Raw genomic sequence first — 27,393 nt, forward strand, 5'->3', positions numbered from 1 at the left:
CGTCATGTGATTTTACAGTACAACATGATTTTAGTGGCCGACGGCTTGAGGGCTCTTAATGCATCTACGATGATTACCAGTAAGCTACAGAGCACAGGGTTAAACTAGAAAGATGAATCATGTAACATATATAGCACTTTGGAGTATAAAGACAAACATACAGTACCAGTCAAAAGTACCCACCCACTCCAGTTTTTTTTTAATTTGTACTATTTTCTACATTGTAGAATAGTGAAGACATCAAAACTATGAAATAACACACATGGAATCATGTAGTAACCAAAAAAAAGGTGTTAAACAAATCCAAATATGTTATATTTGAGATTCTTCAAAGTAGCCACCCTTTGCCTTGATGACAGCTTTGCACACTTTTGGCATTCTCTCAACCAGCTTCAGGAGGTAGTCACCTGGAATGCATTTAAATTTACAGGTGTGCCTTGTTAAAAGTTAATTTGTGGAATTTCTTTCCTTCTTAATGGGTTTGAGCCAATCAGTTGTGTTGTGACAAGGTAGGGGTGGTATACAGAAGATAGCCCTATTTGGTTATTAGGTTAGTCAATCCGGAAAATGTCAAGAACTTTTAAAAAGTTTCTTAAAATGCAGTCGCAAAAACCATCAAGTGCTATGATGAAACTGGCTCTCATGACCGCCACAGGAAAGAAAGACCCAGAGTTACCTCTGTTGCAGAGGATAAGTTCATTAGAGTTAACTGCACCTTAGATTGCAGCCCAAATAAATGCTTCACAGAGTTCAAGTAACAGACACATCTCAACATTATCTGTTCAGAGGAGACCGTGTGAATCAGGCCTTCATGGTCGATTTTCTGCAAAGAAACCACTACTAAAGGACACCAATAAGAAGAAGAGACTTGCTTCGGCCAGGAAACACGAGCAATAGATATTAGACCGGTGGAAATCTGTCCTTCGTTCTGATGAGTCCAAATGTGAGATTTTTGGTTCCAACCACTGTGTTTTTGTGAAACGCAGAGTAGGTGAACGGATAATCTCTGCATGTGTGGTTCCCACCGTGAAGCATGGAGGAGGTGGTGTGATGGTGTGGGGGTGCTTTGCTGGTGACACCGTCTGTGATTTATTTAGAATTCAAGGCACACTTAACCAGCATGGCTACCACAGCATTCTGCAGTGATACGCCATCCCATCTGCTTTGCGCTTAGTGGGACTATCATTTGTTTTTCAACAGGACAATGACCCAACACACCTCCAGGCTGTGTAAGGGCTATTTTACCAAGGCGGCGAGTGATGGAGTGCTGCATCAGATGACCTGGCCTCCACAATCATCCGATCTCAACCCAATTGAGATGGTTTGGGATGAGTTGGACCGCAGAGTGAAGGAAAAGCAACCAACAAGTGCTCACCATATGTGGGAACTCCTTCAAGACTGTTGGCAAAGCATTCCAGTTGAAGCTGGTTGAGAGAATGCCAAGAGTGTGCAAAGCTGTCATATAAACACAAATGGGCAAGTCATATCAAGACTTGACTAACGAGATCCATAGCAAGACATTGTAATAATAGGTATTAAGAATACTATAATTAGTGGGCACGGACAAGACATACAAGGACATGCACATCAGTATGCAAGGCAACACAAAGATTCAAACAAATAAACAGATTGAGAGGATTTAGTGTGAAGGAGTCAGACCACCAGTAGACGGAGGAGGGCTGTGAATGGAGATCATGTGCACTCTAAATAGTTCCCCTATGAGTTTTCTGTGTGGGTTCATAACTCAAAAAAAGATTGTAGACCCACTAGAAACCACTAACTCTGCGGTACGCATTTAGATAACCAACCACGACCATCTAGCTATGTTCAAACCACTCCCCATTCAATTCTTAGCAACTGACATGTGGCAACTGGAATTTCTAGTGAGTTTCAACCGAAATAGGATTACAAATTGAAGTAAATTCCTGGGATAGATTACTAAATGACTGACTCTTGAATTTCAACATCAGCACTTCAAGTACAATGTATTTGACCTGAATTGTAGTGAAATGTATCATATTAAATTAACTGTGACAGTGAAGGTTCGTAACTCGAATGTCCGTTTCTCCTTATAAACAACTAATCGCCCATCCAGTATTTACAATTACCTTCCAGGCTTCCACGTACACTTTCACTTATTGTTGTTCTTTCCTGTGTAGATTCTACGTAGTCTGATCTCTGACAATGATGTCACTTCGCAAGTAAAAAATGCATGTCCAGTCTTGAACATACCAATAATAATCAGATGATAATCAGGACATCCTGTAACTAAGAAAAGCTTATGCTTCACTCCATCTTCTTTCCATTCCACTGCACAATTGTTATTCAAGTGGGCAAATTAAAAGGGGCAAAAACATTGCTCTATTATTTGTAGCAGCAGGTGAAGTATAAAAACTTCCATGATTCCACTTCTCTTTAAAGGACTAAAGGTGTGACAAAACTTTAAGATCATTGCTAAAAAGAAGGGGGAATCACAGAAGAAAAAATGTGCCCAAAGTTAGTGTTATAATGAAATTAACAAAACACAAATAAATAGAATTAGCTGCAGTGTGAGGTGGAGACATAGTTAAACTCCCAGTGAGTAGACATCTTTAGTAGGAATCAGCAAGAGCAGCTTGGTCCAGTGTTGCACCACCAGAGGTAAGATCCATTCCAGACAGTTCCAGTCGAAGTTGGCCCTGCATTAGTGCTAATCTGACTGGCTACCACACCCTAGGCTTGGGCGGTATACCGGATAACGGGGTATTTGGAAAAAGCCATGAGATGGTTTTCAATACCGTTGAAACTATTTATTTGAAGTTTTTTTTTATACATTTGAATATTTGTAGCTACTTGTGCAAAACGTTAGGAGATAAAGAACATTGCGTTCTTCATTTCACCTTACAGTAGTCCCCAGTCATTTGGTGTTTTTTTACAAGCACCCAACGATGAGAGACCGGAGCCTTGTGAGTCACTCACTGTCGTGCAGCACACGCTTCATAATTTTTTATTATGAAACTTTTTCATTATGATGCTTACCGGTACTAGTTTCCCAAAACAGCGGTTTGAACCAGTCACGTGTGTTTGTTTACAAAGAAGCACAATGAGAAAAATGGGAGCTTCTTGAGGTGAGTCATCTCTGCAGCGCAACTTAGGTAAGGTGATCAAGTTACACTTGTATGAAATTCACTACTAATGTTTGCCAGCTATATATCTTATAACTATTAAGTTCACTATCTAAGATGTGCCAAATATATTCTCTCCAGCAGGGTTTTGCTAACTTGCATTTTCAAGCGTACAAAAAGCCCCAAAAACATTGCTTACCAGAATGCTAACAAGCACTAAGGAATTATCATAGAGATGCTAGGTAAATGCTAACGAGCGTATGCAAACATTTACTACTAGGACAGACAACCCAGCACATAAAGTTATGCAAGTATCTCAAAACGCAGCATGCACAAAACAAATATTATCTTAATCCAGGAGGGGATTGTCTCTGCTGCTGTTACCAAGAAGCTTGATCTTGCAAGCTAACGTTAGCCACTTAACTAACATTAGAAAATGTTGCCTTGTGTGCACTACCGGTAATACCATATATCCCGGTATGTCACAGGCATGGTATGGAGGGATGGACATTTGGATACCGCCCAACCCTAACATACACCCACCACAGACCGACACACAGCATCCCGTGCCGACTCATCCTGACAGGGGCTGAGGTAAGTGGAAGGGCGAGATGCTGATGGGAGCCAAGGAACCACCAACAACACCACCACCACAGAGAGACACTGCAGTGCTATAGCTACAGCAGGACTTGGTGGGGTGGAGCAGCATGCCCAGTGAGAAAGGGTTAAATAAAGTAAGGGGAACTTGAGGAAGGGTGGGGGTTTGCAGAGCCTGTAGTGGGGATGAGGAAAGAGCTCCAGTAGTCTACCTGGTGAGCAGTTTGAAACAATGGACACAGAAACGATGTCCACACTGAGCCTGGACCGGCTTTCTCAGGACCTGGTGACACTGCTGGCATTGGTACTTAGTTTCCATGGAAACAGCCAGCACACTCTGGGGTATCCCTGGAAGGGAGGAGTCCAAAGAAGGTAGGGATATGCGGGCCATGCCTCTCCATCAACGTCTCATACAGCTTCCTGTGTAAACAAACATCAAACACTATTATTAGCTAATTGATCAACCATAACCTATGTCGCAGGCCACTGCAAGCATAGGTTACCTACATAACTCACAGGAAATATGGGATAGCGGCAGCTGGCTTGACAGGCAGACCTGCAGTATGGACAGATTGAACTGACGCTTAATCCCTTTAGTCTCAGAGAGAGAGGATTCTTGTAATACTTTGAAATGGTCAAGTGAAGTCACTTCAAGAGAAAGAGAAAAGAGATTTGAAAGGGGATGTGAAATTAAAAGGACTCCAGCTTCTCTGGCCTATACAAAACACTGCAGCATTATCATTGGACATAATTAACCTTTCTGATGCTGGCATAAGAGTGGCATCCATATAACCCATCCCAGACAATATTTCCATAACAAATAATTGGCCAACTGAATCAGCCATGTAAATCACATGGCCTTTACAAAATGCAAGACTTGCAAAAGCTTGAGAGAAATAAATGAGTTAAGTAACTATCTCTATCACTTTCTTTAGATGGCCGAGTCCATAACACTGGACTGTAAGCAAAGATCAGAACCTAATGTGTGGGAATCATACCTGACTAGACACAATAACACAGTCAAAGTCACAAAGCAGAATGTTTTGGGTACCAAGTGACAGATGGGTAGAGTGCCTTGTGGGTTTCCAAAGGCTATTGTAGAATGACTAAACAGGGGTGTGGGATGCTTTAAATTGAAGCAAGAATGAGACACATCAAATCTTTAGCTCCTACTGAAGGCCTAATTCACATGGTGTGTCTTATGACACAGCTGTTAGGAACTGAATGTTGGTACAAAGAGTGACTGTGTGATGAAAAGTGCATGACTAGGCAAGGATAAGGCACAACAGATTGCAACCACATTTCATACAAGGCTAAAGGTTAAAGGATATGCTTAACAGCCCAGCTATTGATCATGGATCTTGTGCCTGTGAATAGAAACTAAAAGGGCTTTGACAAGGAAATATTCACAGATCATGTTTTTATTTGTGAGTTATGTTGAATATATTCAGATCATGCTACATATATTTACAGAAATAAGAGTCTAATGTACTCAACAATTAAAAATATAATTGAGAGCAAGCTGGCCTATGACTTTTTACTGCCAAAATGTCAATGTCAGCCAATAATGAAAATGTAGAAAGAACATTTTCCACAAATCTAATACCAACTGAACTTATAAAGTTTTTCTGGGGACAATCATTTCCTCCTCCAGGCTAGACAGACATCATATTGTACCATTTTTCTCCCCTTTTCGTAGGCCTAGATTAGATGGTTGCATTCTATATATTTTTTTTACTGATCTGTTTGTCAGTGTCAGCAGAGTAGGTTACTAATGTGTCATAAAAAATAAAATACAAATAAAAATAAAAAATTTCTTCCACAAACTTGAAACTCATGCCCCACAAACATTTTCAAAGTAGATCCTTCCATTTCCAAACATTTTCCTGCCAGTGGACATCTTGCTCAACTGTCGTCCTGTAGGCTTATTTACATGTACTGACGGCATAACGTTGACTTTCTTCTCTGCATTGCACTAACTGCATCCTGAAAAGGTTTTCGGTGTGAGCGAGCCCCAATATCATGATAATTAATCCAACCTACAAAAAAAAAGAAGGAACTGTTGTACTTACCAAATTATGCCGTAATGTGCTACAGCTTTTTGTACTGTACTTTTCCTGTAGCTTTGTACCTCCACGTGACTGGTCCGCGTGACAGACCCACGCCCGTCATTTCTCTAGGCTTTTCATTCACTATTTCCAGCGTGAGCAAGCTCGTTCTCTCGCCTAAAACATACGCGTTTTGTTTGGAAACTGAGGTGGTAGGCTATATGGATAGCTACACAAATGTCAAATTATAGCTGTTTGCGGAGATGTATATTTATATTGAGTAGTGACTACTTTCTCAACGCACTACAATGTGCAAAGGTCAATTGAAGGACAAGTCACGGATTTTGTGACCACACAAGAGGTTACAGGTCACGCAAGAAAATAAACAACTCTGCAGAACTGCGCATGCTCTGGTCTTCTCTATACTCGCTAGAATGCCACTTCTACGCGTACTCTCCGCTTCAAGAGCACACGCCAGCCGGGTCCTGTTTGTTTACGAAGGTATGCATGTGGACTTGTGCCCGTATGTGTGTATGCGTAAGAGTCGGTGAAGGAGGACAATCTATCTTATTGTCTGCCAAGGTCATTTTAGTTTGGCTAGCTCTCTGTGTGTTGACGTCCTCCAGCTTAAGCTACAACCCACCGCTGTCTCGTTGAAATTCCTTATTTAGCCTGTAATCGTGGTTGTCCAGCTTTGATTTATTTTTCTAAACCCTATTACGAGGTCTCAACCTGTCAATATTTATATAAAACACCACCTAAACGAGGCCATGCTGCACTAGTTTTACCTCACCCTGCAAACAAGGGTGAAGTGTAAACCCCGCCCACCTAACTTCTTATTCGATGAGGTTTAACGGCGGTTGGCAGCCAATAAATGATGCATTACCACCATTTTACATGTTTAGTCATTTAGCTCTTATCCAGAGCGACTTATAGTTAGTGAGTGTATACATTTTCATACTGGCCCCCCGTGGGAAACGAACCCACAACCCTGGCGTTGCAAGCGCCATGCTCTACCAACTGAGCAATGGGGGACTACAACTAGACTGGAGTATAAATCCCTTATACTTTGCTATAAAAAATAAAACAAATACCCTACCATCTAGTACTACACTCACAATTTTTTTTTACATATTTAAAACATAACTATAATAATAACAACTACCATACTCCACTATTGAAATCTATTTATTCCTACTTCATGCCTGAAAGGATGGGACACCACCACCTAACAAACCCTTTAACTTTTCTGATGTAATGTCTCACACAACCAAATACCTCTCTGCAGCTGCCACCACAACCTCTATTTTCTACGACTTACATTCCATCCCTGCAGTACAGTTGATAACCATTTCTATAAATGCCAAAAATCCAATCTTACTGAAACATATCACTTGTTGGTTTATCCCTCTGTACTGGTACAGATCTACTACTCACACCATTCCTCTCAGGATCCCTCCCCCTTGACCCATCTTCCTCTACTTTCTTCACTGCCTCCGCATATGACAACTTCTGCACTACTCTAACCCTGGAAACCTCAACCTGCCTCTCTCGCACCGGACATTTCGGATCCCCAGCCCCATGGTCACCCCTACAATTAACACATACCACTACTTTCCCCAATGCTACACATTCCTTTGTCTCATGCCCTTCTGCACACTTCTCACACCTCCCTCCTATACACACTGCTGCCACATGGCCATAATCTTGACACCTGTAACAACGTAATGTATTCGGCACAAAAGCTCGTACCGGATAACTTATATCCTAACATCACTTTGTCGGGCAAAGACTCAACATCAAAACTCAAAAGAACAGACAATGACTCTTCTGTTTCTCCACTCACGCCACCAGGTTTGTGTCGCACCAAACGACGAGCATCACAAACACCAGGAATCTTCCCCTTGGTCAGCTTTCACATTTACCGCTACCCCAGTAATCACGGCTTTCAATGGTGCCCTTTTCTTAAGAGCAAAACAATTTACATTTCTTGTCCCCATTCGTTTAACACGGAGCGTCTGCTCCCTCTGACCAGCAGAAACACAAACAATTATCACTAGACCACTTCTGGTTACCCGATTCTACAGTACCCAACTCTGTTTTCACCCACCCTGAAACCACAAATGGATCAGCCAAAAGGCAAGGGTCCACTTTTTCCAAAAACGTCACTCCTATTGTCACAGACTCCTCTTTATCCTGACCCTCATTAAATCAAATCAAATCAAATTTTATTGGTCACATGCGCCGAATACAACAGGTGCAGACATTACAGTGAAATGCTTACTTACAGCCCTTAACCAACAGTGCATTTATTTTAAACAAAAAAAGTAAGAATAAAACAACAACAAAAAAAGTGTTGAGAAAAAAAGAGCAGAAGTAAAAATAAAGTGACAGTAGGGAGGCTATATATACAATAGAATAAAGTGACAGTAGGGAGGCTATATATACAGGGGGGTACCGTTGCATAGTCAATGTGCGGGGGCACCGGCTAGTTGAGGTAGTTGAGGTAATATGTACATGTGGGTAGAGTTAAAGTGACTATGCATAAATACTTAACAGAGTAGCAGCAGCGTAAAAAGTATGGGGTGGGGGGGCAGTGCAAATAGTCCGGGTAGCCATGATTAGCTGTTCAGGAGTCTTATGGCTTGGGGGTAGAAGCTGTTGAGAAGTCTTTTGGACCTAGACTTGGCACTCCGGTACCGCTTGCCGTGCGGTAGCAGAGAGAACAGTCTATGACTAGGGTGACTGGAGTCTTTGACAATTTTGAGGGCCTTCCTCTGACACCGCCTGGTATAGAGGTCCTGGATGGCAGGGAGCTTTGCCCCTGTGATGTACTGGGCCGTACGCACTACCCTCTGTAGTGCCTTGCGGTCAGAGGCCAAGCAGTTGCCATACCAGGCGGTGATGCAACCAGTCAGGATGCTCTCGATGGTGCAGCTGTAGAATTTTTTGAGGATCTGAGGACCCATGCCAAATCTTTTTAGTCTCCTGAGGGGGAATAGGCTTTGTCGTGCCCTCTTCACGACTGTCTTGGTGTGTTTGGACCATGATAGTTCGTTGGTGATGTGGACACCAAGGAACTTGAAGCTCTCAACCTGTTCCACTACTGCCCCGTCGATGAGAATGGGGGCGTGCTCAGTCCTCTTTTTTTTCCTGTAGTCCACAATCATCTCCTTTGTCTTGGTCACGTTGAGGGAGAGGTTGTTGTCCTGGCACCACACGGCCAGATCTCTGACCTCCTCCCTATAGGCTGTCTCATCGTTGTCGGTGATCAGGCCTACCACTGTTGTGTCGTCGGCAAACTTAATGATGGTGTTGGAGTCGTGCCTGGCCATGCAGTCATGGGTGAACAGAGAGTACAGGAGGGGACTGAGCACGCACCCCTGAGGGGCCCCCGTGTTGAGGATCAGTGTGGCAGATGTGTTGTTACCTACCCTTACCACCTGGGGGCGGCCCGTCAGGAAGTCCAGGATCCAGTTGCAGAGGGAGGTGTTTAGTCCCAGGATCCTTAGCTTAGTGATGAGCTTTGAGGGCACTATGGTGTTGAATGCTGAGCTGTAGTCAATGAATAGCATTCTCACGTAGGTGTTCCTCTTGTCCAGGTGGGAAAGGGCAGTGTGGAGTGCGATAGAGATTGCATCATCTGTGGATCTGTTGGGGCGGTATGCAAATTGGAGTGGGTCTAGGGTTTCTGGGATTATGCTGTTGATGTGAGCCATGACCAGTCTTTCAAAGCACTTCATGGCTACAGACGTCAGTGCTACGGGTCGGTAGTCATTTAGGCAGGTTATCTTAGAGTTCTTGGGCACGGGGACTATGGTGGTCTGCTTGAAACATGTTGGTATTACAGACTCAGTCAGGGACATGTTGAAAATGTCAGTGAAGACACTTGCCAGTTGGTCAGCACATGCTCGGAGTACACGTCCTGGTAATCCGTCTGGCCCTGCGGCCTTGTGAATGTTGACCTGCTTAAAAGTCTTACTCACATCGGCTACGGAGAGCGTGATCACATAGTCGTCCGGAACAGCTGGTGCTCTCATGCATGCTTCAGTGTTGCTTGCCTCGAAGCGAGCATAGAAGTGGTTTAGCTCGTCTGGTAGGCTTGTGTCACTGGGCAGCTCGCGGCTGTGCTTCCCTTTGTAGTCTGTAATAGTTTTCAAGCCCTGCCACATCCGACGAGCGTCAGAGCCAGTGTAGTATGATTCAATCTTAGACCTGTATTGACTCTTTGCCTGTTTGATGGTTCGTCGGAGGTCATAGCGGGATTTCTTATAAGCGTCCGGGTTAGAGTCCCGTTCCTTGAAAGCGGCAGCTCTACCCTTTAGCTCAGTGCGGATGTTTCCTGTAATCCATGGCTTCTGGTTGGGGTATGTACGTACGGTCACTGTGGGGACGACATCATCGATGCACTTATTGATGAAGCCAGTGACTGATGTGGTGTACTCCTCAATGCTGTCTGAAGAATCCCGGAACATGTTCCAGTCTGTGCTAGCAAAACAGTCCTGTAGCTTAGCATCTGCGTCATCTGACCACTTTTTTATTAGCCGAATCACTGGTGCTTCCTGCTTCAGTTTTTGCTTATAAGCAGGAATCAGGAGGATAGAGTTATGGTCAGATTTGCCAAATGGAGGGCGAGGGAGAGCTTTGTATGCGTCTCTGTGTGTGGAGTAAAGGTGGTCTAGAGTTTTTTCCCCTCTGGTTGCACATTTAACATGCTGGTAGAAATTAGGTAGAACGGATTTAAGTTTCCCTGCATTAAAGTCCCCTGCTACTAGGAGCGAAGCTAGCCTGAAAATAGTTTACCAAGCTACCAGTTAATTCACACTGGAAGAAGTTCAGCTACACTAAAACTACCCTTAAGAAAAATATAGTTTACTTAACTAAAGTTACTTTGAAAAAGTAGTTCACTACATCCAAACTACTTTGTGAAAAAACATGGTCACAGAGCATTTTTATTATTCTGTAGGTAAATCTGAGACACACCATTTAGTATGATATATTACGTTTTTTGTATGGTATGTATTAATTTGTGGATGTCCATCATCCATTTCGGATGATATGTTACGAATTACAATTTGTACGATATGATACAAAATTGCAATTCGTACGATATGATACGAAATTGCAATTCGTACGATATGATACGAGATTGCAATTCGTACGATATGATACGAGATTGCAATTCATACGATATAAGTTGTCCTTGATGAGATTATAACACGCAACCATGCTAGACGTTTCATTGTAGATTACTAATAGATTACTTTGGGGTCATAATTTATCCTATGTTTCAAGTCAGAATTTGGCAGGTCTTATTTTTTTATTTTACCTTTATTTAACTAGGCAAGTCAGTTAAGAACAAATTCTTATTTACAATGACGGCCTACACCGGCCGACGCTGGGCCAATTGTGCGCTGCCCTATGGGACTCCCAATCACGGCCGGTAGTGATACAGCCTGGAATCGAACCAGGGAGTCTGTAGTGACGCCTCAAGCACTGAGATGCAGTGCCTTAGACCACTGCGCCACTAACATTTATGCTGAAAAAGAAAGGAAATGATTGCCTACTTCACCCATATTTTATTTTAGCAAAAAAAGTAGTTTGTAGTTCCAGTAGTAAGTTACACGGTAAAAAAAGTTATTAACTACTGAAAACACTACCTAGACTTGAATTAGTTCAACTACCACTAAACTACTGCAAAATTGTGTTAAATTACTAGTTGAACTACATGGAGTTCACTACTCCCAACACTGATAATAATGTCCTGTTTGTAAAATGTTTTTTTGTGTCGTGTGCTTTGTAAACATACAGTTAATGTGAAACTCAAAATGCGTTCAAGATTCCCATCACACTAATTTCCATGCTGGCCTCATTTACTAATTTGATGCCAGTAAATAAGGAAAATTCATCACTGTTTGACTGTAAACTAGAGCACTGGAAACTACCCGTGGCCCCATCTGAGCAGTGATGATTGATGAACCATTGTGGATGGGAAGAATGACTGCTCCAGTCAGGTGTTCTGCATTATCATGTCTGATGGTGTTTGTACTCCCCCACAGCCCTGTGTGTCCGGCAGCAGCACAGTGGTCTAGACTCTGCAGACCGCCACTATGACAGACTGTACCCAGGCCACATCCCTACCAACATCATCCAGAAAGCACTACTGGCTGTGGGCTCCGGGGTGGCAGCCCTGCAGGACCCCTACAGACATGGTGAGACGGATGCCCACTTCCAGTTGTGATATGTTTACATGGGCATTTACATATGTAGGGAGTTTTTAGACATCATCAAGAGTATTAGTGCTGACAAACTCCTTATTAACCATGGCCATAGATGTACAGTACCAAGAGTTTGGCAAAATGTAAATGGTACTCAGTTTGTATGGCTCTGATATTAACCCCAGAGCTCTGATATTAACCCCAGAGCAGGCAATGGGTCATTCCATCAATTCGGTGCTTTTGAGATGTTTTGGTGAAAAAAAACTTTTGATTTCACCTCATTTTAATATTCTGTGATAAAGAGCACATGTTCAACTTAATAAAATACACGTTTTCCCATCTCAAGAGGGAAAAAAATAAAATAACTATAGTAAGTGCCACCAAATAAAGTAACAGGGTTGACCGTTACTCTTAAATCAGCAATAAATCTCCTTGTGACAGGGGAAATGGAAGCTTGTTGTGTACAACAGGGAGGGGCAATTGAATGCAAATTAAAAACTTTTTAGACCACCTATCTATGGGTAATAGGGTTGACGTGTTATGCTCGGCCCACTCAGTTTTCCACCACAAAACACCAGAAAATTGACAAAAATAGTAAAACAAGCTCACCTGCTTTTACACTGATTTGACTATTAGATGTTCAATGTTTCTTTTGAAAAAACTATTTAAAAAGGAATAGGGTCACCATATTCAAACGAGAGTTCAGTTCTCGTAACAGGGTTGACCTTTAATACAAGGGACAGGTTGTTTTCTTTACCTTAAAATGAATCACTAATCATGTTAAATAAATAATAATAATCAGAATTTACTTTGTCAAAGCAACAACATAACTAGGGCTTTACAATGATGGTGAAAACTTAAGTGGATAAAACATTTGTTAAAATCTTCCTGGAAGTCACAGAGGGCAGGACATGTCAAAACAACTTTAACAACTCTTTATTCATATAAAAATCGGATTGATTAAATTATCCATGTGTTCTATATTAATTGGCACTTCATTGAATATAACAGGCTTTTAAATTCAATATTGGTGCACAATTTCTACTTAAAATATCAAAGGGACTCAAAAGGCACTTTATTTAATGGAACGACAACAATACTGATCCATAATGAGTTTGGTGTGGGTGGGGTGTTCCCGATTTCGTTTTCCTGTCTGCATTGGAAATTCAAAGTAGTTGATTAAGTTTAATTACTCAGTAATCGATACCAAGCGGGGTTATTTTGTGGTTTTCCTGTGTCATTTAGATCCTTCGTTACCAAGTCTGGAAAAACAAGAACAAAAACTGTGAAACTGTGTGAAACAGTCTTAGTGAAACTAGATGTAATGTTTGATTAAAACAAGTTATTGAAATTAACTTAAGTTTACTATTTTGGTGTAACATACTACACTGTATTTTTCTCAATAAAAATGACCATATTTTTCTCACTGTGATCCCTGTTCCCCATGTAGACATGGTGGCCGTTCTCGGCGAGACTACAGGACACCTTGCACTGATTACGCTCCGGGACAGAATGAGAGGAGACCCTGAGGGCTATACAATTCTAACGTATGGCACAACCTCTGCTGTCTGTCCTACTCAGTCTTTATGTCCATCCTGATTCCTGAAATATACATCTCTACGATTGGGATAAGTTCTGTGGGTACATGTGTTTGTCCATGAATGCTCTTGTGTGTATGTTTCATCTATTGGTGTGTTAGAGAGCGCCCACGGATCAGGCTATCCACATTGGATCTGTCCAAGATGGCCTCCCTTCCAGATGGATCCTTAGGGAGAGAGTACTTGCGTTTCCTTGAGGACAATGTGAGTTTGTGAAGGTCATTGATCTCTTTGCAGAGGGAGTGTAGTGGTTTTTGTAGTGTATTTGCTTATCCTCATTTCGCTCTCCCGTCTCTCTCTCTCTTTCTCAGAGGGTGACCCCTGACTCGAGGACAAATGTGAAGTTTGTAGATAATGAGGAGTTGGCATACGTCATGCAGAGATACAGAGAGGTCCACGATTTACTGCACACCTTACTAGGCATGCCCACTAACATGCTAGGTGAGTCTGCCACCATAGAAGTAGGATTCATCGATTACATACAGTGAGCTCCAAAAGTATTGGGATGGTGAAAATTTTTGGTTTGTTTTTGCTCTACTCCAGCACTACTCTAGATACAATGACTACGACATTAAAGTGCAGACAGTCAGCTTTAATTTGAGGGTATTTTCATCCATATCAGGTGAACCGTTTAGAAATTATAGCACTTTTTGTACATACAACATTTTTTGTACATGGTGTATTCATACCTCTTGACTTATTCCACATTTTGTTGTGTTACAGCCTGAATTCAAAATTGATTAAATATATTTTTTTCTTACCCATCTACACACAATACCCCATAATGACAAAGTGAAAACATGTTTTTAGAATTATTTGGCACATACAGTGGGGAAAAAAATTATTTAGTCAGCCACCAATTGTGCAAGTTCTCCCACTTAAAAAGATGAGAGAGGCCTGTAATTTTCATCATAGGTACACGTCAACTACGACAGACAAAATGAGAATTTTTTTTCCAGAAAATCACATTATAGGATTTATAATGAATTTTTTTTACAAATTATGGTGGAAAATAAGTATTTGGTCAATAACAAAAGTTTCTCAATACTTTGTTATGTACCCTTTGTTGGCAATGACACAGGTCAAACGTTTTCTGTAAGTCTTCACAAGGTTTTCACACACTGTTGCTGGTATTTTGGCCCATTCCTCCATGCAGATCTCCTCTAGAACAGTGATGTTTTGGGGCTGTCGCTGGGCAACACGGACTTTCAACTCCCTCCAAAGATTTTCTATGGGGTTGAGATCTGGAGACTGGCTAGGCCACTCCAGGACCTTGAAATGCTTCTTACGAAGCCACTCCTTCGTTGCCCGGGCGGTGTGTTTGGGATCATTGTCATGCTGAAAGACCCAGCCACGTTTCATCTTCAATGCCATTGCTGATGGAAGGAGGTTTTCACTCAAAATCTCACGATACATGGCTCCATTCATTCTTTCCTTTACACGGATCAGTCGTCCTGGTCCCTTTGCAGAAAAACAGCCCCAAAGCATGATGTTTCCACCCCCATGCTTCACAGTAGGTATGGTGTTCTTTGGATGCAACTCAGCATTCTTTGTCCTCCAAACACGACAAGTTGAGTTTTTACCAAAAAGTTCTATTTTGGTTTCATCTGACCATATGACATTCTCCCAATCCTCTTCTGGATCATCCAAATGCACTCTAGCAAACTTCAGATGGGCCTGGACATGTACTGGCTTAAGCAGGGGGACACATCTTGCACTGCAGGATTTGAGTCCCTGGCGGCGTAGTGTGTTACTGATGGTAGGCTTTGTTACTTTGGTCCCAGCTCTCTGCAGGTCATTCACTAGGTCCCCCCGTGTGGTTCTGGGATTTTTGCTCACCGTTCTTGTGATCATTTTGACCCCAGGGGGTGAGACTTGCGTGGAGCCCCAGATCGAGGGAGATTATCAGTGGTCTTGTATGTCTTCCATTTCCTAATAATTGCTCCCACAGTTGATTTCTTCAAACCAAGCTGCTTACCTATTGCTGATTCAATCTTCCCAGCCTGGTGCAGGTCTACAATTTTGTTTCTGGTGTCCTTTGACAGCTCTTTGGTCTTGGCCATAGTGGAGTTTGGAGTGTGACTGTTTGAGGTTGTGGACAGGTGTCTTTTATACTGATAACAAGTTCAAACAGGTGCCATTAATACAGGTAATGAGTGGAGGACAGAGGAGCCTCTTAAAGAAGAAGTTACAGGTCTGTGAGAGCCAGAAATCTTGCTTGTTTGTAGGTGACCAAATACTTATTTTCCACCATAATTTGCAAATAAATTCATTAAAAATCCTACATTGTGATTTTCTGGATTTTTTTTACTCAATTTGTCTGTCATAGTTGACGTGTACCTATGATGAAAATTACAGGCCTCTCTCATCTTTTTAAGTGGGAGAACTTGCACAATTGGTGGCTGACTAAATACTTTTTTTCCCCCACTGTATCTAATTTACATTATTATTCACACCCTGAGTCGAAACATGTTAGAATACCCTTTGGCAGCGATTACAACTGTGACTCTTTCTTGGTAAGTCTCAGAGCTTTGCACACCTGGATTGTACAATATTTGCACATTCTTTTTATTATTTAAAACATTCTTTAAGCTCTGTCAAGTTGGTTGTTGATCATTGCTAGACAGCCATTTTCAAATCTTGCCATAGATTTTGTAGGAGATTTAAATAAAAACTGTAACTAGACCACTCAGGAACATTCAATATCGTCTTGGTAAGCAACTCTAGTGTATATTTGGCTTTGTGTTTTAGGTTATTGTCCTGCTGAAAGGTGAATTTGACTCCTAGTGTCTGTTGGAAAGCAGACAATCAGGTTTTCCTCTAGGATTTTGCCTGTGCCCAGCTTTATTCAGTTTATTTTTATCCTAACAAAACTGCCTAGTCCTTGCCAATAACAAGCATACCCATAACATGATACAGCCACCACCATGCTTGAAAATATGAAGAGTGGTACTCAGTGATGTGTTGTTGGATTTGCCCCAAACATAACGCTTTGTATTCAGGACATAAAGTTTATTTCTTTGCCAAATTGTTTGCAGTTTTACTTTAGTACCTTGTTACAAACACGATGCATGTTGTGGAATATTTGTATTCTGTACAGGCTTCTTTCTTTTCACTCTGTCATTTAGGTTCATTTTCTGGAGTAACTACAATGTTGTTGATCCATCCATTTTCTCCTATCACAGCCATTAAACTATGTAACTGTTTTTAAGTCATCATTGGCCTCATGGTGAAATCCCTGAGTGTTTTCCTTCCTGTCTGGCAACTGAGTTTGGAAGGACGCCTGTATCTTTGTAGTGACTGGGTGTACTGATGCACTAGGGTGTATTGATCAAAGTGTCACTAATAACTTCACCATGCTCAAAGTGATATTCAATTTCTGCTTTTTTTTACTTTTACCCATCTACCAATATGTGTACTTCTTTGCGAGGCATTGGAAAAGCTCCCTGGTCTTTGTGGTTGAATTTGTGTTTGAAATTCACTGCTCGACTGAGGGACCTTACAGATAATTATATGTGTGGGGTACAGAGATGAGGTAGTCATTAAAAATTATTGCACCCAGTTACTTGTTAAGCAAATTTTTACTCCTGTACTTATTTAGGCTTGCCATAACAAAGGGGTTGAATACTTATTGACTCAAGACATTTTAGCTTTTCTTTTTTTATTAATTTATAACAATTTTGAAAACATAATTCCACTGACATTATGGGGTGTTGTGTGTAGCGAGTGACAAAAAAAATTCTCAATTTAATCCATTTTAAATTCAGGCTGTAACACAACAAAATGTGGAAAAAATAAAGGTGTGTGAATATATATACACTGCTCAAAAAAATAAAGGGAACACTAAAAGAACACATCCTAGATCTGAATGAATGAAATAATCTTATTAAATACTTTTTTCTTTACATAGTTGAATGTGCTGACAACAAAATCACACAAAAATGATCAATGGAAATCAAATTGATCAACCCATGGAGGTCTGGATTTGGAGTCACCCTCAAAATTAAAGTGGAAAACCACACTACAGGCTGATCCAACTTTGATGTAATGTCCTTAAAACAAGTCAAAATGAGGCTCAGTAGTGTGTGTGGCCTCCACGTGCCTGTATGACCTCCCTACAACGCCTGGGCATGCTCCTGATGAGGTGGCGGATGGTCTCCTGAGGGATCTCCTCCCAGACCTGGACTAAAGCATCCGCCAACTCCTGGACAGTCTGTGGTGCAACGTGGCGTTGGTGGATGGAGCGAGACATGATGTCCCAGATTGCTCAATTGGATTCAGGTCTGGGGAACGGGCGGGCCAGTCCATAGCATCAATGCCTTCCTCTTGCAGGAACTGCTGACACACTCCAGCCACATGAGGTCTAACATTGTCTTGCATTAGGAGGAACCCAGGGCCAACCGCACCAGCATATGGTCTCACAAGGGGTCTGAGGATCTCATCTCGGTACCCTAATGGCAGTCAGGCTACCTGTGGCGAGCACATGGAGGGCTGTGCCACCCCACACCATGACTGACCCACCGCCAAACCGGTCATGCTGGAGGATGTTGCAGGCAGCAGAACGTTCTCCACGGCGTCTCCAGAATCTGTCACGTCTGTCACATGTGCTCAGTGTGAACCTGCTTTCATCTGTGAAGAGCACAGGGCGCCAGTGGCGAATTTGCCAATCTTGGTGTTCTCTGGCAAATGCCAAACGTCCTGCACGGTGTTGGGCTGTAAGCACAACCCCCACCTGTGGACGTCGGGCCCTCATACCACCCTCATGGAGTCTGTTTCTGACCGTTTGAGCAGACACATGCACATTTGTGGCCTGCTGGAGGTCATTTTGCAGGGCTCTGGCAGTGCTCCTCCTGCTCCTCCTTGCACAAAGGCGGAGGTAGCAGTCCTGCTGCTGGGTTGTTGCCCTCCTACGGCCTCCTCCACGTCTCCTGATGTACTGGCCTGTCTCCTGGTAGCGCCTCCATGCTCTGGACACTACGCTGACAGACACAGCAAACCTTCTTGCCACAGCTCGCATTGATGTGCCATCCTGGATGAGCTGCACTACCTGAGCCACTTGTGTGGGTTGTAGACTCCGTCTCATGCTACCACTAGAGTGAAAGCACCGCCAGCATTCAAAAGTGAGCAAAACATCAGCCAGGAAGCATAGGAACTGAGAAGTGGTCTGTGATCACCACCTGCAAAACCAGTCCTTTATTGGGGGTGTCTTGCTAATTGCCTATAATTTCCACCTGTTGTCTATTCCATTTGCATAACAGCATGTGACATTTATTGTCAATCAGTGTTGCTTCCTAAGTGGACAGTTTGATTTCACAGAAGTGTGATTGACTTGGAGTTACATTGTGTTGTTTAAGTGTTCCCTTTATTTTTTTGAGCAGTGTATTTTTTTTTTTTACCCCCTTTTTCTCCCCAATTTCGTGATATCCAATTGCGATCTTGTCTCATAGCTGCAAGTTCCCAACGGGTTCGGGAGAGGCGAAGGTTGAGTCATGCGTCCTCCGAAACATGACCTGCCAAAATTGCGCTTCTTAACACCCGCCCGCTTAACCCGGCAGCCAGCCGCACCAATGTGTCGGAGGAAACACCTTTCAACTGAAGTCAGCCTGCAGGCACCCGGCCCGCCACAAGGAGTCGCTAGAGCGTGATGAGCCAAGTAAAGCCTCCCCGGCCAAACCCTCCCCTAACCCGGGCCAATTGTGCATCGCCCTACGGGACTCCCGGTCATGGCCGGTTGTGACACAGCCTGGGATCAAACCCAGGTCTGTAGTGACGCCTCAAGCACTGCAATGCAGTGCCTTAGACAGCTCCGCACTCGGGAGGCGGGTGTGAATACTTTCTGAAGGCACTGTAGTCCCTCCATTTCAAATCAAATCAAATGTTATTTGCCAAATGCGCCTAATACAACAGCTGTAGACATTACAGTGCAATGCTTACTTACAAGCCCATAACCAACAATGCATTTTAAGAAAATAAAATATAAATAGCAAATAATTAAAGAGCAGCAGTAAAATAAAATAACAGTAGGGAGGTTAAATACAGGGGGTACCGGTACAGAGTCAATGTGCGGGGGCACCGGTTAGTCGAGGTAATTGAGGTAATATGTACATGTGGGTAGAGTTAAGTGACTATGCATAAATAATAAACACAGTAGCAGCAGCATAAAAGAGGGGGTTGGGGTGGGGTGGGGGGCAGTGCAAATAGTCCGGGTAGCCATGCTTAGCTGTTCAGGAGTCTTATCGCTTGGGGGTAGAAGCTGTTAAGAAGCCTTTTGGACCTAGACTTGGCGCTCCAGTACCGTTTGCCGTGCGGTAGCAGAGAGAACAGTCTATAACTAGGGTGGCTGGAGTCTTTGATCATTTTTAGGGCCTTCCTCTGACACCGCCTGGTATAGAGGTCCTGGATGGCAGGAAGCTTGGCCCCAGTGATGTACTGGTCCGTAAGCACTACCCTCTGTAGAGCCTTGCGGTCGGAGGCTGAGCAGTTTCCATACCAGGCGGTGATGCAACCAGTCAGGATGCTCTCAATTGTGCAGCTGTAGAAGTTTTTGAGGATCTGAGGACCCATGCCAAATCTTTTTAGTCTCCTGAGGGGGAATAGGCTTTGTCGTGCCCTCTTCACGACTGTCTTAGTGTGTTTGGACCATGATAGTTTGTTGGTGATGTGGACACCAAGGAACTTGACGCTCTCAACCTGTTCCACTACTGCCCCGTCGATGAGAATGGGGGCGTGCTCAGTCCTCTTTTTTTTCTGTAGTCCACAATCATCTCCTTTGTTTTGAGCACGTTGAGGGAGAGGTTGTTATCCTGGCACCACACGGCCAGGTCTCTGACCTCCTCCCTATAGGCTGTCTCATCATTGTCGGTGATCAGGCCTACCACTGTTGTGTCGTCTGCAAACTTAATGATGGTGTTGGAGTCGTGCCTGGCCATGCAGTCATGGGTGAACAGGGAGTACAGGAGGGGACTGAGCACGCACCCTTGAGGGGCCCCCGTTTTGAGGATCAGCATGGCAGATGTGTTGTTACCTAACCTTACCACCTGGGGGCGGCCCGTCAGGAAGTCCAGGATCCAGTTACAGAGGAAGGTGTTTAGTGATGAGCTTTGAGGGCACTATGATGTGGAACGCTGAGCTTTAGTCAATGAATAGCATTCTCACATAGGTGTTCCTCTTGTCCAGGTGGGAAAGGGCAGTGTGGAGTGCAATAGAGATTGCATCATCTGTGGATCTGTTGGGGCGGTATGCAAATTGGAGTGGGTCTAGGGTTTCTGGGATAATGGTGTTGATGTGAGCCATGACCAGCCTTTCAAAGCACTTCACGGCTACAGCCGTGAGTGCTACAGGTCGGTAGTCATTTAGGCAGATTATCTTAGTGTTCTTGGGCACAGGGACTATGGTGTTCTGCTTGAAACATGTTGATATTACAGACTCAGTCAGGGACATGTTGAAAATGTCAGTGAAGACACTTGCCAGTTGGTCAGCGCATGCTCGGAGTACACATCCTGGTAATCCGTCTGGCCCTGCGGCCTTGTGAATGTTGACCTGTTTAAAGGTCTTACTCACATCGGCTATAGAGAGCTTGATCACATAGTCATCCGGAACAGCTGATGCTCTCATGCATGCTTCAGTGTTGCTTGCCTCGAAGCGAGCATCGAAGTGATTTAGCTCGTCTGATAGGCTTGTGTCACTGGGCAGCTCGCGGCTGTGCTTCCCTTTGTAGTCTGTAATCGTTTTTAAGCCCTGCCACATCCAACGAGCGTCAGAGCCGGTGTAGTACGATTAAATCTTAGTCCTGTATTGACTCTTTGCCTGTTTGATGGCTTGTCGGAGGGCATAGCGGGATTTCTTATAAGCGTCCGGGTTAGAGTCCCACTCCTTGAAGGCGGCAGCTCTACCCTTTAGCTCAGTGCGGATGTTGCCTGTAATCCATGGCTGCTGGTTGGGGTATGTACGTACGGTCACTGTGGTGACGACGTCATCGATGCACTTATTGATGAAGCCAGTGACTGATGTGGCGTACTCCTCAATGCTATCGGAAGAATCCCGGAACATGTTCCAGTCTGTGCTAGCAAAACAGTCCTGTAGCTTAGCATCTGCGTCATCTGACCACTTCCTTATTAATCGAGTCACTGGTGCTTCTTGCTTTAGTTTTTGTTTATAAGCAGGAATCAGGAGGATAGAGTTATGGTCAGATTTGCCAAATGGAGGGCGAGGGAGAGCTTTGTAGGGGACCAAAAGACTTGGGAGACATTTAAGTAGTCAAAGGTTTAGTATTTGGTCCCATATTCTTAGTACACAACGATTACATCAAGCTTGTGACTCTACAAACTTGCTGGATGCATTTGCTGTTTGTTTAGGTTGTGTTTCAGATTATTTTGTGGCCAATAGAAATTAATGGTAAATAATGTGTTGTGTCATTTTGGAGTCACTTTTATTGTAAATAAGAATATAATGTTTCTAAACACTTCTACATTAATGTGGATGCTACTAGTCTTGGGCGGTATACTGTATATCGGGGTATTTGGAAAAAGCCACAGGATGGTTTTTCAATACCATCAATGCCATTGAAATGATTTATTTTACATGTTTTTATACATTTGAGTATTTGTAGATACTTTTTAAGTAAACACCTGCAGTCAACTTGTGTAATACTTTAGGAGATAAAGAACATTGCGTTCTTCATTTCACCTGTCACATTATTATGTAGCTTGCCGTAGTCGCCAGTCACGTGTCACGTGGTGTTTGTTTACAAGCACACAACATGAGAGACCAGAGACTTGTGAGTCACTCACTGTTGGTGCAGCACGCGTCAGGTGATCTAAGTACAGTATGGAATTCACAACTAAATGTTTGCCAGCTAGATACAGTATCTTATAACTATTAAGTTAACTGTCTAAAATCTGCTAAATGCTCTGCAGTTGTGCATTTGGTTTGCTAATTTAGTAGCTAATTCGCTATCTAGCTAAGTGGTTAGCTTCTTCCAAAATCAATCATTCACTTGGTACTGTAACAGCAGAGAATCCCCTCCTAGATCAAGAGCCTTGCTGGCTAATATTTGTTTTGTGCATGCAGCAACTGTAAGTAGCATTTATTTGTTACTTTTATACTTGTATAGTTTAGGTCAGAAACTACAAAATGTTCGCAATGAGCTCGTTAGCATTTAGTTAGCATTCTCTATGAGGATCCCTTAGTACTTTTAGCATTTTGTTAGCATTCTGGTAAGTCACATTTCTTGGGTTTGAATATTAGTACTTTTTAAATAAATACCTGCAGTCAACTAGTGCACTAGGTAATAGATAAAGCCGATCGTGTTCATCATTTCGCCATTAGATATTTTTTCATTATGAAGATTTTTCATTATGAAGCTTACCAGTACTAGTTTCCCAAAACAGCAGTTTGAGCCAGTCACATGTGTTTGTTTACAAATAAGCACAATGAGAAAAATGGTAGCTTCTTGAGGTGAGTCATCTCTGCAGCGCAACTTAAGTGAGGGGATCAAGTAACACTTGTATGAAATTCACTACTAATGTTTGCCAACTATATATCTCATAACTATTAAGTTCACTATCTAAGATGTGCAAAATATATTCTCTCCAGCTAGGTTTTGCTAACTTGCTAATGTTAGTTAAGTGGCTTGCAAGGTCAAGCTTCTTGGAAACAGCAGCAGAGACAGTTCTCTCCTGGATTAAGATATTTGTTTTGTGCGTGCTGTGTTTTGAGATACTTACATAACTTTATGTGCTGGGTTGTCTGTCCTAGTAGTAAATGTTTGCATGCGCGCGTTAGCATTTACCTAGCATCCGCTATGATAATTCCATAGTACTTGTTAGCATTTAGTTAGCATTCTGGTAAGTGATGTTTTTTGGGCTTGTTTTACGCTTGAAAAAAACATTGTGCCCTTTGTGTGCACTGCTGGTAATACCGTATATCCCGGGATGGTACAAATGGATACTGCCCAACCCAAGATGATACCATGGTTACGGATAGTCCTGAATGAATCATGAATAATGAGTGAGAAAGTTAGACGCACAAATATCATACACCCCCCCCCCCAAAAAAATGCTAACCTCCCCTGTTATTGTAATGGTGAGAGGTTAGCATGTCTTGGGGGTATGATATTTGTGCGTCTAACTTTCTCATTATTCACGATTCATTCAGGACTATCCGTAATCATGGTAGCATCCACATTAATGTAGAAGTGTTTAGAAACATATTAGATTCTTATTTAAAATAAAAGTGACTCCAAAATGACACAATACATTATTTACCATTCATTTCTATTGGGTACAAAATAATAATCTGAAACACAACCAAAACAAACAGCAAATGCATCCATCAAGGTTGTAGAGTAACAAGCTTGATGTAATCATTGCGTGCTAGGAATATGGGACCAAGTACTAACCTTTTGGCTACTTTAATACACATAAGTGAATTTGTCTCCTAAAATGGGTGGACTGTATACAAAAAGTGGTGTAATTTCTAAACGGTTCACCCGATATGGATGAAGGTACCCTCAAATTAAAACGGACAGTCTGCACTTTAATTCCAGTCATACATTTTGGAGCTCATTGTATTATTCTTGTTGCATATTACATTTAATAATTTATCTCAATCGCTCACTCTCAGGTGAGGTGGCAGTAAAGTGGTTTGAGGCCGTCCAAACTGGCCTGCCCATGTGCATCCTGGGAGCAGTGTTGGGACCACTCCGTCTGTCCACAAGGTGCAGCCCCCGTCAGACTCTCTCCTCCTCAGTCAGTTATGTGACGACACACTTAATTTCAGTCAGTGCACTCAATGTAACATATTGCTAAGGGAATACACTGTGTCACGTGAGTCAGGCTGAAGATGCGAGTCCTTTCAGCAAGAGTAGGAAAGTCATGTATTCCATTATGAGGTTAGTCTCCCTAGGCAGACGGGTTGCTTCCCACAATGTTAACAATATTCCAGCATACACGTCTGCACAAAGATCAGCGTCAGTTGGTCTCAGCCAGAGTCAGAGGAAATGGACGTGCAGGAAATTGGGTTTTCTTAAGTCACCGACTTATCCGCTTGTTGTCCTAGTGTAAACATCCCCACTGGACATCATTTATTTTTTATAGTATTTTTTTTTAGCCCCCTTTTCTCCCCAATTTTGTCTCAACGCTTCTGTCATGTTTCTAAGGGGATTATTTTTTATGAGCACAATTCCCGCCCTAATTTTAAGCCCTGTCTACCTAAACTCGTGATTTTTGGGGGGAGAGTTGTCTAGGTCTGGGATTTCTGAGACTATTAGGTGGGACTTTCAGTCTCGTAAATGACACATCGCTTTGTAGGTTTTTAAAATAGAAATCAAATTGCATATGGAAATCAAATACTTCCTGAAAGTGTCATCATGAATTTAAAAGGGGTATTGTCTGAGTATTAACATCAGCTGTAAATGCTTACTTCTCTGTTATACAATAACTATTGGCATCAGTCTGGTATTTGTAAAGTAATGTGACTATTTCTGCCTGACTGTTTCCTTGTGACTCTCCCACAGTCGTCTGGAACCCCTGGTGACGTCCCTGGGACCGTGGGCTGTGAGGAATGGCCGACAGGCCCGCTGTGTCCTCAGCATCTTCTACGAGCAACGCTGGGAGCAGAGTCTGCAGGACCTGAGACTGGAGCTGAACATCGAGCCTCCCCCCTGCTCACCGTCACAGATTCCAGCCAGAGGACCACATCAGACTCATAGCACTGACCTCTGATGTCAGAGGTCACACTGTGCAACCAGATGGTAGAGGATGCAGGGACTCTTTGGAGTGATGTAATATCGGAATTGTGTGGGCTGACTGTATAATGGCAATTGTGTCAAGCTTCCCCATGTTTCAAAGTGAATAATGCTGAAGGAAGGAAAGGCCTATATTCACAATGAGGGCAGGGGATTTCCAGAGGCATTACCAGAGAGAGATTGTTACCCCCTAACCAAGCTTGAGACCATTTCCCCTCGACAATGGTTAAGTACAGTATGACCTGACATTGAGTGGAAGGGACTTTTTAGAACAAAACCTTGTTGAGGGTCTTGCCATTCTTCAAGCACCAAGTCATTACCTAGGTTGGGCAAACCAAGGACATGTGAGAGCCTGTTGCAGCTGGTTACATCAACTGATGACTGTTGAAAAAGTAATGTCTGGTATCATTCAGACGCTGAGACTTAAATGTTCTATCTGACATGGCCTGGCTCTTATAACTCACGGTACATCACCCACATGGTACTGTAATCATTTCCTTTTATTTGACAATGTGTGTGTTCATGACAAGCACTGTTCATGTATCTCTGGTATGAGATGTCGCTCATCAATAAATTATGTTTGCACTTTGTTGAAACCTTTTTCGATAATGCTGGGTTTAGTACAGAACAGTATTATGCAAATTACTACTAGTCTAACTTGTTGCTCAGTCAGCTGGAGCGGAAGTTTGCTTAGATGTTTTATTCCGGTTTGTTTGAAGTCGGAACTGACCATCAGCATGTCAACAGCAATGTGACACTAAGATGGGAACAATCTGTGAAGCACTTGAAGTTTTCCAAACTACTACTCACTTATACAGAACGATCTTTGATTATCATTTAGGGAGTTTTCTATATTTTCCTCTTTAGGAAGGCAGGTTTTTCTTATCCACAAAGAAGAAACATCCATTAAAAGTTCATCATACATACTTTTTCCTCTAAAAGGGCTCTTCTTTTATTTGTCTCTAACTTGTAGGAAGTAAACATATAGTTAATCAACAAATCTCACACGTATCAGACACTGCAAACTCCCAGCTGAGGAGTATTTCTGTCTGTAATAAAGCCCATTTTTAGGGAAAATATCATTCTGATTGGATGCCAAGTGGGTGAGCCTATGTCCTCCAAGGCGCCCCTGCCCAGTCATGTAAAATCCATAGATTAGGGCCTAATGAATTTATTTCAATTTACTTATTTCCTTATATGAACTGTAACTCAGTAAAAATGTTATAATTGTTGCATGATGCATTTATATTTTTGTTCAGTATAGCTCTCTAAGGTATGCAATGACTAACATGACAAGAACTGACGATGCAATACCCAATTTCGAAATTGCATCTTGTGATTTCTACTATTACAAATTTCAAGAGTAAGTTTAAAGCCGGACTTAGCTACTTGAAACCGGACTGAGTACCGACCCCTCTGGGACGCGCCCCACAGTTTGGGAACCACTGGTTTAACTGACGTCCAGCCCAGATAGAGAATTTGGATATACCGCCACATAGAGAAGTCAGATTAGAAAATTCCTAATAAGACACTTTAGCGATCACCTTTGTGCACAAAACATCCATTGAATTATTCAAATAATTGTCGCAGAGGCCATTTTTCCCCTCTATCACTCATTAAAATGTTATATTCATCCAATGTGTGCCATGTTTTTGGATGACGTTGTCGGTGCTCGAGCTGCTCCCTGTGCACACTGAGTGCTAGTGCGCATGTGAAGTTGGGCCGTGTAAACTGGATGCAACCCGGATATAGACAGTCCATGAATCGGCGTATGCGTACGTGAGTAGATTACGTTGAAATCAAACGATCGGACACCTTGGACGCAGTCTCCAGTTCTTTTATACCTCGGTGTACCCAACACCCTCTAACAACTGTCCATGGTCCTGGCACATCACATTAACAGCAGTCTGTAATCTCAGTATGTTTTAAACTGACCACCATTGTCCAGTGGTGGAAAAAGTACCCAATTGTCATACTTGAGTAAAAGTAAAGATACCTTAATAGAAAATGACTCAAGTAAAAGTGAAAGTCCCCCAGTAAAATCCTACTTGAGTAAAAGTACAAAAGTATTTGGAGTATAAA

The 27,393-nt window shown here is 42.6% G+C and overlaps 2 protein-coding genes across 7 annotated transcripts in view; one reads left to right on the plus strand and one right to left on the minus strand.

Annotated features, from left to right (window-relative positions):
- The window catches only part of LOC311100319 (TNF receptor-associated factor 2-like), a 39,541-nt gene extending 33,440 nt beyond the window's left edge, over window positions 1-6,101 (minus strand). For 3 of the 5 annotated variants that reach the window (XM_084141193.1, XM_084141189.1, XM_084141192.1), the window contains exons 1-2: window positions 5,774-6,101; window positions 3,914-4,121 (exon numbers count right to left, since the gene is read on the minus strand). In XM_084141193.1, the coding sequence (XP_083997319.1) occupies window positions 3,914-4,092 (179 nt within the window). In that variant the 5' untranslated portion in view covers window positions 4,093-4,121; window positions 5,774-6,101. Of the gene's footprint in view, window positions 1-3,913; window positions 4,189-5,528; window positions 5,546-5,773 lie in introns of those variants that run through there. The other 2 variants (XM_084141191.1, XM_084141190.1) reach the window with 2 other exon arrangements.
- On the plus strand, window positions 7-25,901 carry LOC311100320 (ubiquinone biosynthesis protein COQ4 homolog, mitochondrial-like). 2 transcript variants are annotated; one of them, XM_084141195.1, is made up of 7 exons: window positions 7-79; window positions 11,809-11,961; window positions 13,418-13,514; window positions 13,667-13,769; window positions 13,877-14,006; window positions 24,189-24,282; window positions 25,081-25,901. In XM_084141195.1, the coding sequence occupies exons 1-7, from the start codon at window positions 25-27 to the stop codon at window positions 25,286-25,288; spliced, it is 840 nt and encodes a 279-aa protein (XP_083997321.1). In that variant the 5' UTR covers window positions 7-24; the 3' UTR covers window positions 25,289-25,901. The 2 variants fall into 2 exon arrangements, with proteins under 2 accessions (XP_083997321.1, XP_083997320.1); XM_084141194.1 differs by lacking the exon at window positions 7-79 and adding an exon at window positions 5,881-6,250.
- The last annotated feature ends 1,492 nt before the right edge of the window (window positions 25,902-27,393 follow it).

This window comes from Coregonus lavaretus (assembly GCF_964263955.1).
Source record: "Coregonus lavaretus genome assembly, chromosome: 24".
Classification (NCBI taxonomy): domain Eukaryota; kingdom Metazoa; phylum Chordata; class Actinopteri; order Salmoniformes; family Salmonidae; genus Coregonus; species Coregonus lavaretus.

Bases quoted from the DNA above. Each gene is read 5' to 3' on its own strand.
- LOC311100320 (XM_084141194.1), top strand. From the start codon at position 6,184: ATGCCACTTCTACGCGTACTCTCCGCTTCAAGAGCACACGCCAGCCGG. The intron at 6,251-11,808 runs GTATGCATGTGG...ACTCCCCCACAG, and splicing joins GGTCCTGTTTGTTTACGAAG to CCCTGTGTGTCCGGCAGCAG. The intron at 24,283-25,080 runs GTGCAGCCCCCG...ACTCTCCCACAG, and splicing joins CCACTCCGTCTGTCCACAAG to TCGTCTGGAACCCCTGGTGA.